This window comes from Ctenopharyngodon idella, chromosome 5 (genome assembly GCF_019924925.1).
Source record: "Ctenopharyngodon idella isolate HZGC_01 chromosome 5, HZGC01, whole genome shotgun sequence".
NCBI classification, from domain to species: Eukaryota; Metazoa; Chordata; class Actinopteri; order Cypriniformes; family Xenocyprididae; genus Ctenopharyngodon; species Ctenopharyngodon idella.
In genome coordinates, this window is record NC_067224.1 from 29,108,559 (window position 1) to 29,124,836 (window position 16,278).

Consider the following 16,278-nt stretch of genomic DNA (forward strand, 5'->3'; position numbering starts at 1 on the left):
TTAATTTGGATTTGTCTGTGCGTGTTGTTTTTACTCTTATAGACGAAGTTCCCATTGACATGCATTATGCGAGTGACAGACGGCAACGGTTGGAGTTAAAAATCATCATTTGTGTTCTACTGAAGAAACAAAACTGAAAGTCACCTACATCTTGGATGCCCTGGGGGTAAGCAGATAAACATCAAATGTTTATTTTTGGGTGAACTATCCCTTTAATACATTATCTAATGTGTTACCAGACTTTCAATATTATGATTAATAAAGAGGCTATTTGCACAATACTGTTATGACCTCAAAATGCATTTATCATAGCACATGATTTGTAAAATAATACATTTCCATCAAATAACCAGTTCCATATGGCTTTTCTGATATAGTAAACTTGTTCGGTAGGTCACCTGATACAGCACTGAACTTGCAGGTTTTGTGTAGGTGGTGCCACTAACTGCTGTGTTACATACAGCAAGCAATGCAATAAAACGTTGCCAGATCCACAATCATCTGTTACAGATAAAACTGAACACACTTTTAATGCCACTACTGGACATTTCACTTTAAAAGTGTCGCAAACATGCAAGAAGTGCCGAAATGTCGCCACAGACATATTTCCAATGAGCCTGGGTTTTAATTAAACATCAAATGAACTAAAGTTCTGCAGTCATACTCATCATTAGTCTGTGACCATCCCTAAATGACACAGGAAGTGGAGGGGAACTCTTGAATAAAAAGAGAGGGGGGGAGGGACTACACCAAAAAGATTAGAGCGTGGGGAGAAAAAAATAAACAGTTAAACAAAAAACGAGGGGAAACACTGCAAGAGCACAAAGATTGGCTGAAGAATAAGCCAATGGGAAGACAGTACGAGCGGGGGGAGGTGGGGGGCATGTGAAGTTGAGCTACCTTGTAGGCGATTCGTGGAGGGCATTTCTTTCCCAAACCTAAAGGTGGGGACATGTGGAGCAGCATCTCATACATATCGAGGTACTTGATACGGCCACTTCACAGTGCAGACAATGCAAAAAACCCAAAATAAAGAAAAGGATGGGGAGTTAGAGAGACAGGAAGAGAAACAAGGGGGGCAGAAAGTAAACCAAACAAGACAAAATGAAAAAGACAAAACAAACAACAGACGACAAAAAACAGAAATCTTTTGTTAATTAGATTTCCAAGAGTGTCATGGACAGGGATGCCATCCTGGCCTGGCAGGGTCAGAGATGGATCCCAAAGGTTAGAGGTCAGAGGTGAGAGAGTTGATCCCTGATAAGGAGAGATGGAAGAGGTGAGTGAGATGACACGAGGATTGGATGGTGACAGAATGGCTGCATTGTTTGGAAGATGTCTGCATCTGCATGCTGAGACATCAGGGGGAGTTTCCACTTTCAGTGCACAGAAACAAAGGTTTCAACGCCAGTTTTAATTCTGTTCTATTTCATTAGAATGGTTCGTGTATTACGAGGTTAAGATATAAATGTTAAAAATCAATATGGCTTGATATTGTAACATTAGTTTCCAAACCCAGAATTGTTAATATGAAAACTACTTAAGTGTCATAAAAGTTCAATTGTACATAAGTGAAGGAGGTTTTAGATTTATATGTGGCCTTGAAAGCTTTGTTTCCTATCTAGCATCATTAACCAAAGCCAGTCAAATCTGGTGGGGCAAGTGCTTGTATGTAGGCAAGTCATTTGAGCACAGCCATTCAAGTTTGGGTCTCTGGGCATTTGCACACAGAGGCCACACGAGTGGAAGAAGTTGCTTGGGTTGCAAACCTTGTATGCTACCCTATTAGGGCAGTTCTTCCCTAAGCCAAGGGGGGGCGAGATAATTCGCAACAAATTGTACATATCCTTATAGGAAATCCGTCCGCTGCGGAAAGAACAAGCAAAACATGACACATACATGAAGAAAGCTTGGAGAGCATATTTGTGTTGTGGACAAGATGCGGATAGGAGAACAAGATCCCATTCTCATCCAGACCACAATTCTTACGGGCATTGCGTGGGAGGTCTTCAATCACACATACAGAATAAGGAGAAACATTCAGCATTTCTCTCTTTTATTTATGTGGTCTAACCTGAGAAGGCCTTTAAGCCCTAACAGAATGATTCTCCTTCTCTCAACTGTTGCCAAACTCAGTTACTATATTTATCACAAGAGTAGGTCTCCATCTGGCGGGGGAGTGCAGGCTGAAACATACCATGCGGCTGGGTCATACTCCGCCCACACTCGGATAAACTCATCCAGGTGGTGAGGGCCCAGGATGGAGGAGTCACGTGTCAGATATTCAAAGTTGTCCATAATGACAGCCACAAACAGGTTCAACATCTGGAGAAAATGGCAGGAGAAAAGACTCTGAAGGTCACGGAGCAAGAAAAACAATCTGAAAATATCTGGGAGAATGACGTTAATTGTAAATTAGGGCTGGGTAAAAACATTGATTTTCCAATTAATCGGTCTTCTGATTCTGTGTCTTCAGTGCCATGACAAAATAAATAATTACAATCAATAAAATATTTTACCTTAGCTGTGAATATTTGTAGTCTGCATTTAAAAACAACACACAACATAACCAGTGCAGTCCGATTCACGAAAAATGACTCTCATTTACTTTTTTTAGTGAATCAACAACATAGAAAGTGACCACTGTAGCCCAATAGTCCTGAAATTAGTTTTTAATTTAATAATTTAGAGTTAAGGGGTGGTCACACTAGATTTTAAGCATGCAAAATGTAATGATGTGCGCTCTACTGCATATTTTTTAAAACATAAACAAATAATAATAAATCCAAAATGTAAAAATATACAATATTCTCCACTTTCCTGCAGGGTTACAAACCTGCAGCTTCAAAGTTTTTTCTTTTAATTCAGCTAATACGTATCAACGTATCAATCTTCTATTGGTCACCCACATTCACGTGATATGAATTCTCAGGTCAAAGTTCAGCAAACTTGATCTTTGCAACGCAGTGAGATGTTTCAGGTCTTCGGCATTTGCACGCATGTGAATAGAAGTAAATGGAGTGAAAAATGTAGTGTGACTTGTTTGAATTAGTATGAAACTGTATAATTTACAAAAAAGAAAATATATATTTTTTTGTAACTGAAAAACAACCAAATTAATCACAATCGAATTAAAGCATATTGAAATAAGAATGCAATTTAGAGCTTGTAAATCAGAATCAAATCAAATCAGGAAACCTGCATCGATTCCCAGCCCTATTGGAATATTTCAGAGTCATGTTCAGACTGTTTTTGCAGCAAGCAGCTTTGTGGCAGTAGGATGTAATGACATGATACAAAAATTATTAGGCTGTTTTGGCCATTATGACTCTGAGCACTGACCAGGAAGGAGCAGAGGAAAATGAAGGAGACAAAGTAGAAGTAGGCAAAGTCACTCCCGCATTCCTTTCCATAGGTGCCTGACTGTAAGTCACAGGTGCGCTCACTCAGACAGGACAGCATGATCTCGTGCCAGGCTTCGCCAGTGGCGCTCCTGCAAGAGACACGATGATGAGCTGATTGAATAAATGCTGCATCTGCTATTAAACCTAGGAATGACTGTCAGAGAATATGACAGAGACTGCAGATGATGAGAGAAGTGCTGATATTTAAATTACATTTGAGCCAGATTTCGTTTATAACACTGTTGTCACACTGATGTGCTGTCTGCTCATGGCTCTCAGCTCAGAGGAAGCTTCAAGTAATGAACATAAGGGAAAGATGGAAATTTATTTATGAATTTCATTAGGAGATGTTGTTTTTCTTGCAATATGGCTGATACTCCAGATGGTACTTTAAAATTCAATCTGACCAAAAGGGGAGACCAGAGAGAGAAAGAGCACGACAGAGAGATGTAAACACAGCGATACAAAGTACTACAAAAAATAGAGATCTGATAGCTAGACAGACAGACAGGCAGATCCTTAATATGGTGTGCAAAAAGAAAATGGCCCTAAACAGATCTGAGAGTTCTCAGATGATACATGAAATGAAATCTCTTTTTAAAGGGTTAGTTCACCCAAAAATTAAAATTCTGTCATTAATTACTCACCCTCATGTCGTTCCACACCCATAAGACCTTTGTTCATCTTCGGAACAAAAATTAGGATATTTTTGATAAAATCCGATGGCTCAGTGAAGCCTGCATCGCCAGCAAGATAATTAACAACTTCAGATGCCCAGAAAGCTACTAAAAACATATTTAAAAGAGTTCATGTGACTACAGTGGTTCAACTTTAATGTTACGAAGCAACGAGAATACTTTTTATGCACCAAAAAACAAAGTAACGACTTTATTCAACAATATCTAGTGATGGGCGATTTCAAAACACTGCTTCATGAAGCTCTGAAGATTTACAAATCTTTTGTTTCGAATCAGTGGTTCGGAGCGAGTATCAAACTGCCAAAGTCACATGATTTCGAGGCTTCGTTATATAAGTGTTTCGAAATTTCAAAGGTTCACCACTGGGGGGCGTGACTTTGGCAGTTTGATACATGCTCCGAACCACTGATTCGAAACAAAATATTTGAAAATCTTCAGAGCTTCATGAAGCAGTGTTTTGAAATCGCCCATCACTAGATGTTGTTGAATAAAGTCGTTATTTTGTTTTTTTGGCGCACAAAAAGTACTCTCGTCGCTTCATAACATAAGGTTGAACCACTGTAGTCACATGAACTGTTTTAAATATGTCTTTAGTAGCTTTCTGGACATCTGAAAGTGTTAATTATCTTGCTGGCAATGCAGGCCTCACTGAGCCATCGGATTTTATCAAAAATATCTTAATTTGTGTTTCGAAGATGAACGAAGGTCTTACTGGTGTGGAACAACATGAGGGTGAGTAATTAAAGACAAAATTTTCATTTTTGGGTTAACTAACCCTTTAATATAAAGGTAATCTGACAGAGCACAGCGGAGATCTTTAGCAGCTCTATAGCTTGAGATCAGACTAGGTTGGCTGTGGTTTGGCCTTTATTTTAATACTTTATACATTAATATTTTCTGAGTGTGAAAGATCTTGATCAATTATAAATACAGCTCTCCACAAAATTCCTAATTGCATTAGACAAATGTGAGCTAATAATGTTGATATCAATCAAAGTCTAAATATAGTGATCAGGCTAAATATAGTGCCCAGAAGCAGTACAACAGTAGAAACATTCTAAATCTATAATCCTATCTGATCTGCATTGGAAAACCTTGATTCTGTTACAGCCCCAGAAGCCTCTCTAAGATTTCCTGCATTCTCAGGTGGCTTTGATTGCAGTAGTTAAAGAATAACAGGTGTGTGCAGACCTGAACAACAGCATAAGTGCTTGGAGGAAAGTTTGAAAGTTGTTGTGACGATTGATGGCAGTCTCGTCATTCAATTCAATGTTCCCAAACACCTGCAATCACAATGTTACCTTAAATGAGTGTATGTTTTGAAACAAGTTACACTGAACAACCTTCAGACACAATACAGTTTCTATACTGTATTTTAATTAATAAAACCTATAAAAAAAAATACACTCCAGCATTGCAATGACCTTTTAATTACAATCACTGAAGCACTGAAATTATTGTAGATAGCTACCTGCATTCCAATGATGGCGTAGATGAAAAACAGCATGGCGATTAAAAGGCATACATAAGGCAGTGCCTGGAAATAAAAATGAAGAAATTGTTACTTCTTTAAAAAAGAAAAAAAAAAATAGTCTCCAACATTGAATGTCAAATCAGTTCATTTAGAGTTACCTTAAAGGACTGGACGAATGTCCAGAGCAGGATGCGAATGGTGTATCCCTGCCGGAGGAGCTTGATTAGTCTGGCTGCTCTGAAGAGCCTCAGGAAACTCAAGTTCAGCAGACGGTCCTGTGGGAATGCAGACAATTTTCAAATGTCTATTTGAAAATTAATTTCTCCTAATTTGCTCCTTCAGCCCTCTTTACTTCAATCCTCATTGCTCTTAATAACATCAAGTTTGTATTTCTGAATCCTAAAACATGCATGACAGTATTTTATAAAACCTTAAAGAGATAGTCCACACAAAAATGAAAATTCTGTCATCATTTGCTTACTCTCATGTCACTCCATACCGGTATGCTCTTCTTTCTTCTGCTGAACACAAACAAAGATATTTTGAAGAATTCAGTTTTGGATCCTACTGACACTGACCATTTTATATTTTGTATATACAATGGAAGTCAAAGGGAACCAACGTTCTTCAAAATATCTTCTTTTGTGTCCCACAGAAGAAAGAAAGTCATGCAGGTTTGGAATCACATGAGGTTAAATGAGAGAATTTTCATTTTTGGTTGGACTATCCCCTTAATCTAACACCGTTTCTACACCAGATGCGACCGTTGTCGAGTCGCATCAAACCGCGCCACAACAGCTAAAAGCTGTCTACACTGAACGTGACAAACCTACCGTTGCAAAGCACTTGGACTACGTCAGAAATAGAACGGGGAATCAGTTTACTGTCGGAATTTGTTGTGTCGCGTCACACCGCATCCAGTGTAGTCAACATCACTGATTATAATGGGTTCTATTGTCTTTTGACACATTGCGTCGCGCTGCTCGCGTCTGGTGTAGACACGGTGTAAAAGTTTTCAAATTCCTTCACACTAAACTGGATTTTTTTCTCTCGAATGTCAATAATGTTATTTATTAAAACAGGGTTTCTGAAACTGGGGTTTGTGAACCCTTGGAGGTTCATAAGGGAACTGCAGGTGTTTGTGACTTGATGAACACTAGCTAATAATTAAATCATAAGAATTGTAAAATTAAAATAAATAATTTACAATAAAAGCAATCAAAATAAATCACTTATAAAATACATGCAATATTTTATTTGTTTACCTTCATGTTCTGTGACCACTAACCGACATCAGAGAGCCGTGAACATGCAAATGTGTTGTTAATTTATTTAAATATTAATTTAAAATCTCAGGAGTTTCTTCAAGTAAATATTTTAGGTCAAAGGGATTCAGCTGACAAAAAAAGTTTGGAAATCCCCGCATTAACACATCCAGACGTTTTCAGAAATTTGCCCCCGATTCATTGTAAAAAAAAAATATATATATTATTTGGGATATATTTTAGTGATTTTGTCAAGCAGGGTGTGTTCTTGGATCAAAAACTTTTGTTGGTCCTGAATGCTGACAATGCAGACAAAAATGATTGGTTGGATCAACATAGATGTCGACGTTAAGCAGGAGTGAACCCTGATGACTTCAAATCAGTCCTGTTTGCTACATATTCAACTGACAACCATGGGGTGATTGTGAAAAATTATGATGCATTATCTTCAGTAAAGATGAACCTTTAATAAGGGAGAACCTTATGATGTGCCTTATACAGTATGTCTGCAATAGGAAGTTCTTTCATTCCTTAGCAGGGTGGAATAGACATAAGATCAAAGACAAGAGAGCAACTCACCGTTGTCTATACATGAAGATGTTAAATCGTGGCAGGAGCAAGCCAAGATTTGAGTGAAGACATTTAAGGAACACAGGAGAACAAGAACAGCCATCACGCACAAATATAGTTACAGAACAAACACAATTACCATCAGTAGCAGCTTTTGACAATGACAAGGACGTCAAGACATACAGTATAATACAACATAAGACTTGTGAACATCATAAAACACAAATCAAAACCACAAACTAGTAATTTGGTCAAAGTGAGCATTACCAAATGAATTTAGTTACTCTATTACTGACATTTTATCTGGAAAAAGCAAGACAGAGCTCTCTCTCCCTTCTGTTCCTGAGCTTGAGCCAAAGCTTTGATGGTTATACAGCTCATCATCATCTATGTTTGGGCTTTTCTTCTCAGCCTATCTCTGCTGTCTGGTATTAAACTCGGTCTAGCTCTGAGACTCTTCTCTAATAGAGCTCAAACACTGAGCACAGTGCTGCTCACTTACTTTAATCTCAGAGACTAAGATGTCGGTGATGCTGCCCAGCACAGTCACAAAGTCAAACACATTCCAGGCATCTTTCAGGTAATTCTGGGAGGAACAGAATTAGAGAGATAATTCAGGGAAAGGTTGGAGCTGCTTACAATTTCACACTCTAGCATAGGAACATTTTACTGTGACTTAAAGGATTAGTTCACCCAAAAATGAATATTCTGTCATCATGTACTCACTCTCATGTTGTTCCAAACCTGAATTACCTTTTTTGTTCCGTGGAACACAAAAAGAGATATTTAGTAGAATGTCTAAGCTGCTCTTTTCCATACAATGAAAGTGGCTGCCAATCACAGCTACTATGATTTTCAGTGAATCTGTTCCTCAAAAGCTATCAAATGGCTTTGACAGAAGATTTGTTTTTGGGTGAAATATTCCTTTAATATGCTTTAGCTCTGATTAATGTTGTTGGTATCAGTGATAATAGTTACCAAGGGGCCGAAAGCAATAATCTTGAGAACACACTCCATTGAAAAGAGAGCAGTGAAGACAATGTTGAGATACTTGAGCATTGCATCGTAAGATTCAGGTGCCCCATGGAACTGCAGGTATAAGAAGACAAAGGGAAATGTTTTATTTATTTATGACTTGTTTTATTTTATTAAAACAAAAAGTTATCAGCAAAGCCAACTGTGATAAATAGGTTAGATTTTGTCTATAATGTTGTGTTAAATGTATTGTTAAAAGTATTGTCAACATGTATGGGGGGGGGGGATGTTTATTTGTGCTAGTGAGACAAGTATAGAACACTGAAAAATTAGGAAATTAATATTTTTATTACAAAAATGTACTGTACATTTTTTTTGAATGTAAACTTTTTATGAATCAACAAATGATTAGAAAAAGAAATGTGCAAAATTAATTAAGCTTTCATAGCTGTTAAGTAACTCTCCGAGGTCTCTACTGATACTGAAAGAAAAATGGCCGACTGACCTTCATCATGAGCACTACAGTGTTGAGAGCAATCATGATCATGATGGAGTACTCAAATGGTGGAGAGACCACAAACTTCCACAAGCGGTACTGAAAGGACTGCTGGTTCTGTGGCATATAGCGGGTCAGCGGTTTGGCATTGATAGCAAAGTCAATGCAGGCTCTCTGAGAAGAGAAACAGCAAAAGAGGAATTAATAACCAATAAAGACACACATAACTACTGTTTTCCATCAAAAGGCTAAAGTCTCATTTTCTTTCTCACAATCACAGCTAATCAGAAATGCCATAAAAAGAACAGTGACAACAACTGTTGAAGATAATAGTCTAACTTGTGGAAGAACAAGAAAATAGACTTGTAATTATAATGTCTATCTAGCTGATATTTTCTGGCTGTGTTGCTGTGAATGTTGATGATAAACGACTTCTCCTGAGGTCTGTGTTTTTACCAGTTTGTGAGTCATGTAAGGCTGGCATATGGAGAGGGAGAGAGTGAAACAGCACAGGCTCTGCAGACGACTGGGCCCGTCTAATAGGGCCTCAGAGGAAATGGGGCAGGAACATCTTGCTGACTGCTCTTCCATGGGGCTGGCTGTCTCTGTGTGTCTTTAGACACTGTGCGTCACTGTATGAATGTATACCTGTTTCTGAGCGTGTGTTTAGGGGTGTGTGTGTGTGTGTGTGTGTGTGTGTGTGTGTGTGTGTGTGTGTGTGTGCGCGCGTGTGGTCCGCCACAGGCACATGCATTAATCCTGTCAAAATTCCCTACCTGGACATCTGCAGCTGTTACCATGGCTGGCTTCACTGTAGGTACCATATCACATCCCTAAACACTAAAAAACTCCTCCGGTGTTTGTAAGAGGAAGATTAATGTTGTCTCTGTATCTCTTATCATCAGCCTAAAAGCAGCATTCTTTTTGTTGAGATTTTATTCAAATCTGAACTAAGAAAAGTGAACTAAGATTTTTTTTTTTTTTTACTTTCCAATAAACTGTATTTTGCATTATTTTCTATTAGATTAATAACAATATTAATTAATAAATACTTATTAAATACTTTTTATTATATTATTTATAAAATATTAATTTAAAAAAATAAAAAAATGGCCGCATTCCACACGTAAATGACGATGACAGTTCATGTGAAGCAGTATTTACTGTGAACAGAGCCGCTCTGAGATGCATGTAAACTACATGCATGTAAATAATTTAAGCGCATATATATTAAACCCACAGGGCATATATTTATTTAATTGAATCACTGCCTTTGTGAATTCACAATAGCACTGTGCTATAGTATGGTTTTTAAATGGTTTTTAATACATTGTGCAGCCTTAGAAAACGGTCTAATAATGCACTTTATGGCTTTTCATCCATTGAATGCGCCACTTCCAGTATTTTGCCGGTTACTCAAAACGCATAAATTGTAATCGAGGATTTTTTAAAATCGAGTACTCGAATTTAGTCGCGCAAATGCATTATATATGAAATAAAAAAATATTATTTGTCCTAATTACAATTTTTTTCTCTTTTTTCTTAAGGTAAAACTGCACCTGACATAAAAATGTAATAACAAAATTGTAATTACAATTATTACAATATTTTGATGCTGTATTTTGGATTTTGTACCAGTTCATATATTCATTATATTCATAGTTGTATTATGTCTTCAGGCTAGGATTTCAAGAATGAGCTGGTTACATACTGCGGATTTGTGGGGCGACCATATCTAAACATTATTCAGTCATACCTCATTCTTCTCCAGACTGCACTCTGACAAGGCCTTATCACCCTGTTCCTGGAATGTGATGATTATCAAGGCCACAAAAATGTTGACGAAGAAGAAGGGGAAGACCACAAAGTAGACCACATAGAAAATGGACATCTCAATGCGGTAACCTGGACTTGGGCCCTGGTCCTCAAAAGTGGCATCTACAGAGTGCTTCAAAACCCTGTACGAAGACAACATTACACCCTTAAGTTTAACATAATAAAGTGCCTTGTGGACAAGAGACATACATACATTTACTTTACCCTCAAACTGTAGATCTAAGACAATGAAATCACAGTATAATCACACATTTAATTGATAGTTTTAACATGTTTGATTAATATAACTGATATTTTAATTAGCAGTGTGGCCAAAGTAATAAACATAAAAACAAAATGTAAACAAGTGAGTTCCTTAAGACAACGGGTCTTAACCTGAAGCATGTTTACAATTCATGCATCACTGAATTACTAATACACTGAAATGATCTAATTAAACGATTAAAACCTGAAAGGGCAGGGATGAAAACAGACTTATCCACCAGATGAAGAAGAACATTGACCCCAACAAGCTTGTGAACAACTCATAAAAATAAATCACAGACAATTACAATGGCTTGTCCAGCACATTCATGAGTTTGGCTTTGAGTTTGGGCTGATGCTGATTCATGAACGTCTGCCTACTCTGCCTCCTGAGAGCTGTGCTCTACCAGTATCACAGAGCCTCAAAGAGCACCACTTCAAACTGATTATGGACTTTAAAGTGAGAGAATAAAAGGCCACTGAGGGGGTCAGAGGACACAAGGGAAGTGTTTGAAGAGTACAGAAGCTTTTATGGGTTTCTAATCCCTACAAAACATACTGAATAGCAAATAGTTGTACTATATATACCAAATATACCAAAATATACCATAAAATCTGTGATATAAATGTAATTAGGGTCTGCTGACTTACGTGGGCCACCCCTCTCCAGTAGAAACGGTGAAAAGAGTGAGAAACGCCCACAGCACATTGTCGTAGTGGAACTCATATTTCCTCCACTCCCTAGGCTGGGCCGCCACGTCATCCTTATCATAATCCAGAAACAGCCCTCTAATAACAACAAAGACAATGTCAACAGCGACAGAATATAAAAAAGAAATCTATATGTCAATTTTTAAAAGCACTGCTTGATTGAACCTCATGCTATCAGCACACTTGGTAGTTGGATTAAAAATGTTATTATTATTTTTTAAAGATTTTAAAGAATAATTTTATATAAATTATTTACAAAAGGCAAATAGGGAAGTATTTTAGAGCTGAACATAGTTTCCCAGCATTGATTTATTTTATTTTCCATGGCTTGTTTTTAAAATTCCATGATAGTTTTGAAAACATCAAAACTATTACCAGAGGTTCCATAGTTGTGGGACTCAACACATTTACATTTTCTCCACTCACTTCTGCATGGGTTTGGACAGTACTACTGCATGCCTGCAGGTGGAGCTGCAGGTGTGAGATATGCTCCTGTATTAGGGTACGTTTACACGATGATGTACGATGTACTAAAAACAGAAAAGCTTTTCCTTTGCGTTTTTCACGTACAGACGACAACGTTGTTAAAACGATCCCCATTCACATGGATCCGTAAAAACAACAAAAAATGCTGAATTATGCATGTCAGGCCAGTAGTTGGCAATGTCACTTTGTAAAGAAACACCACGTGCTTATAGACTAAATACGTATTGTTTTTTTAAAAACTTGTACTTTGAATCCCGTTTTAAAAGTTTAATTTTCAGGACCCCAAAACGTCATTGTCGTGTAAATGAACCGCCAAAACGCATATAAAGTTTTCCGTTTTTAGAAGAAAGCGATGCCCCTTAATCCCAATCTACCTGCAATCTTTCTCCAGGCCCTTGGACTCGTCTGTGCAGTAGAAAAACTTGCCCTTGAAGAGCTGGACAGCAATGACAGCGAAGATGAACATGAAAAGGATGTAGACAATGAGGATATTCAACACGTTCTTCAGGGAGTTCACCACACAGTCGAACACGGCCTGAGAGAGAGCAGACACACATACAAATACACTCTTGTTCATTAACAATCAACTCAAGTCATGAAGCTGAATGCATTTCACAGACTCATGAGAATCTGTCACATCTTAGAGTAATTAATTTCTAATTATCCACACCTGGAGTGCTTACAGGTGTTTATGAGGCTCTAGCTCTCACTGTGAGGAACGCAGCAGGCGTCCAGCATCATGGGCGACAGGGATGGGCGATACCACAACATTTCTTTTTGATATGATGCCAAGTATTATCAAGGGCAATACTGTTGATTTTACCAATTGATAACTCTATTGAATGGAAAGGTTTTGCGATTTCTGAGGATAAAATAGTAATTATAGCAATTTAATTATATATTTGAAAGACATAATTTGTAAAATTTAGTTGCAAATTATCAAATTATTTTATTTATTTACATCAATTACAGAACAGAAACAATCTTTTAGAAAATTTTAATTTAAAAATCATTTTTTTCATGGTGTGTTCACACTTGACAGGTTTGGTTTGTTTAAAGCAAACTCTGGTGCAATTGCTCTGTTAGTGCGGTTCATTTCATTAATTGTGAAACGCTGCCATCCGAACCTTGGCGTGCACCAAACAAGCAGACCAAGACCCCAGAAACGCCATCTCCTTACAGCAGAACTTTGTTTGTGTGCAACAGAGTTTTGACTCCGTTACACATTTTATAAACTCTTCACAAGTTCTCAGCTTGTCAAAATGGCATCATATGTATGCACATACAACGAGTGCATTTAGCCCAGCACACAGCATATAGTCCGTCGCAAAATCCCTTTTTTTTCTTTTTTTTTCGGTTTGGTCTTAAAAATGACCATTTGAACACTAAGCAAACCAGGACTAACTGTATTATTTTCCTTTTTTGGTCCAGACCAAAAGAATCAAGAGAACCTAACTACAAGTGTGAACACATCACAAATGCTGTTCTTTTGAACTTTCTGTTCATAAAACAATCCTGGAAAAATTCTATTATGGTTCCCAAAAATGTTAAGCAGCAGAACTTTGTTCGACATTGATAATAATAAGAAATGTTTCAAATACTAAATCAAGTACCAAATCAGCATATTAGAATGAATTCTGAAAGATCATGTGAGACTAAAGAATGAAGTAACGACTGCTAAAAATTTAGCTTTGCTATCACAGGAATAAATTACATTTAAATATATATTCAAACATAAAACGGTCATTTTTAAATTGTAATAATATTTATCAATATTACTGTTTTTACTGTATTCAGACCTGCAAACTCACGAGGTGAAAAAGGTGACCCGTTTCAGAATTAAATAGGTGTAGGGGGATGTGGGGGCATCGTCCCCCATGAGAAAATTTTTGTGATTTCAACATGATGTAAATGAAGCATTTTGGTGCACTCTGACAAGAACATAAAGGGAAAAGACAACATTTGCTTCAAGTAAAAAAAAAGAAAAAAAGATTGACACTAGGGCTGGGCATTGACACAAATTTTACAATTGGATTTGATTTTAATTCACAAGCTTGCAATTCAATTTTGAACTCAATATTGATTCATTTGAGGCCTATCAGGTATAGTACATGGAACATTTTCTCAAAGAAAAAAATAACTCTCAACTAATGCTGTAAACTATACAGTGAACCACAGTTACAGTTACATCATTATAATATTAGACTTATATAGAGTCTTTAGCCATTTTCAAAAAACGGCTAAAAGACATTTTTCATCAACACTTGACCCATTGATATTAGCACTTACTTTTTCTATTTCTACTGTTTCTCTATTTTTTATTATTTTTTTTTTTTTTAAACTGCTAGAATTTTTTCTATGAGTTTCCACTAGTTTTTTTAATATAAACATTTAAATGGTGGCTGTCATAAAACGGATTTATTTAAACACATTTAATATATATTGAAGAACAGGTTAAGTAAAAATACAATGAATATGCAATATAGTGCATATATTTAGAAAAATGCTCCTCTCTGAGTTAATTTTTCTAGCTAAATAACAAGTTTTTGGACACTGAATGGCTTTTCTGAGGTAAATGTGAGATTGTTTACAAGCTGTTTTTATGTGTATTTGATTATTAATTCAAATAAAATGCAGCTTGTAGCACATAAGATACCTCTTTAAAAACTTTATTTAAAGAAAAATGTACAGATATTCATGTTAGCATCAAATCTTCCCTTAACAGTGACTGCTATATTAATGAACTGCAACAAAATATGTACCTTCAGTTTTGGTAGACGTTTAATGGTCTTCAGAGGTCGCAAAACTCGCAATACCCTCAGGGACTTGATAGTGCTGATGTCTTTGCCCTTGGTTCCTCTACACGAGTCAAAACAAGCAAAGGGTCAACAAACTCAGGATCAAACACATGCTGTAGTCAGCCTTCAAAGCATTCATACATATCCAGACAAAACACATGAGAATGTGAGTAAACATGATGTAAATGTTTCCTTTGGTTAAAATATCAATAATGTGGCACTAACTGACACTAAACATACTCACCTTTCTATATAGACAAACATGACAGATCTCTAATAAATGAGCATCTTTTAGTGTCATAGCATTAGATCACTCCACTAATGGATTGGTGTTATTTCACAAAAGCACATGCTTTGGTGACAGAGTATGAAATACATTGCATGCAGGTAAAATATCTCTTAATATCTCGTCACTAAATGCCTTCTATCAGAAATGTTAGCCTGTTATTAAATTATACATTAGTATTAGCACTATTCATGCATAAAATAAGAAAGGCAACATGGATTCAACCCAAATGCTGCTGTGCATCAGATTCTAACACAACACCACACCACCAATGATAACAAAGAAACCCCACCCTGAAAAAGGGCATTGTTTCTTTTCAGGAACCAGTGCTGTTTTGAGGTTATATCAAGCTGACATGCTTGAAGAACTGACTGCATAGATTTGAATACAGTGCATGTATTCATTAAAAGACAGAGCTTACAGCAAGAAAAGAAAGAGGAAAGCTAAATAAAATTTAATTCAAGTTATTTCACCCTTAAAGAAAAGAGCAGTCCTCAGTGGAAATCAGTCATGCTTTAGCTCCTAAATGCTCAAATCATAACCGCCAAGCTTACAATGTCATTTAATGAAGTAACTGCAAGGACAAGCATAGTTGATAACTGAATCATGAGGAAATACTCTATGGTCATATGAAATAACTTAAGCCCTTCGCAATATATCTAATGCAGGCAAAGAGCAAACAGAATCATATTATTTGTGAGACATCACATTCATTCAACCTTCACCAAGCCCTATTTTGATGCAGGGCATGTGTTTTGCTTGGATGTCTGACAAAATAAACTGCAGTTTAAGTCTATTTCTGTACTGATTCATTTTCCCAATTATCTTATGTTACAATACAACTAATTATTACACGGCTCTCTGAATTACTTGATTCTGATTGGTTAATCGTGACATTCCGTGACAAGATATTTCATACAGTCGTTCATGGCAACACTGTATATCAATCCGCTCAAACTGCCGCAACTTTCATGTCTCTTCTATCACATCACAGACTGCAAATGCAACTGGTAGCATCTTGCGTCTAAGTTATTGA

General features: G+C 36.8%; 1 protein-coding gene across 11 annotated transcripts in view; it reads right to left on the reverse strand.

Moving 5' to 3' along the window:
* cacna1ba (calcium channel, voltage-dependent, N type, alpha 1B subunit, a) overlaps window positions 1-16,278 on the reverse strand; it is a 117,229-nt gene that overhangs the window by 15,154 nt on the left and 85,797 nt on the right. For 7 of the 11 annotated variants that reach the window (XM_051893558.1, XM_051893560.1, XM_051893556.1 and 4 more), the window contains 13 exons: window positions 14,921-15,017; window positions 12,533-12,693; window positions 11,613-11,750; window positions 10,639-10,840; window positions 8,892-9,056; window positions 8,390-8,500; window positions 7,914-7,997; window positions 5,735-5,851; window positions 5,574-5,639; window positions 5,294-5,385; window positions 3,343-3,493; window positions 2,198-2,325; window positions 901-997 (listed from right to left, as the gene is read on the reverse strand). In XM_051893558.1, the coding sequence (XP_051749518.1) occupies window positions 901-997; window positions 2,198-2,325; window positions 3,343-3,493; window positions 5,294-5,385; window positions 5,574-5,639; window positions 5,735-5,851; window positions 7,914-7,997; window positions 8,390-8,500; window positions 8,892-9,056; window positions 10,639-10,840; window positions 11,613-11,750; window positions 12,533-12,693; window positions 14,921-15,017 (1,609 nt within the window). Of the gene's footprint in view, window positions 1-900; window positions 998-1,769; window positions 1,867-2,197; window positions 2,326-3,342; window positions 3,494-5,293; window positions 5,386-5,573; window positions 5,640-5,734; window positions 5,852-7,913; window positions 7,998-8,389; window positions 8,501-8,891; window positions 9,057-10,638; window positions 10,841-11,612; window positions 11,751-12,532; window positions 12,694-14,920; window positions 15,018-16,278 lie in introns of all 11 variants that reach the window. The other 4 variants (XM_051893562.1, XM_051893555.1, XM_051893553.1 and 1 more) reach the window with 2 other exon arrangements.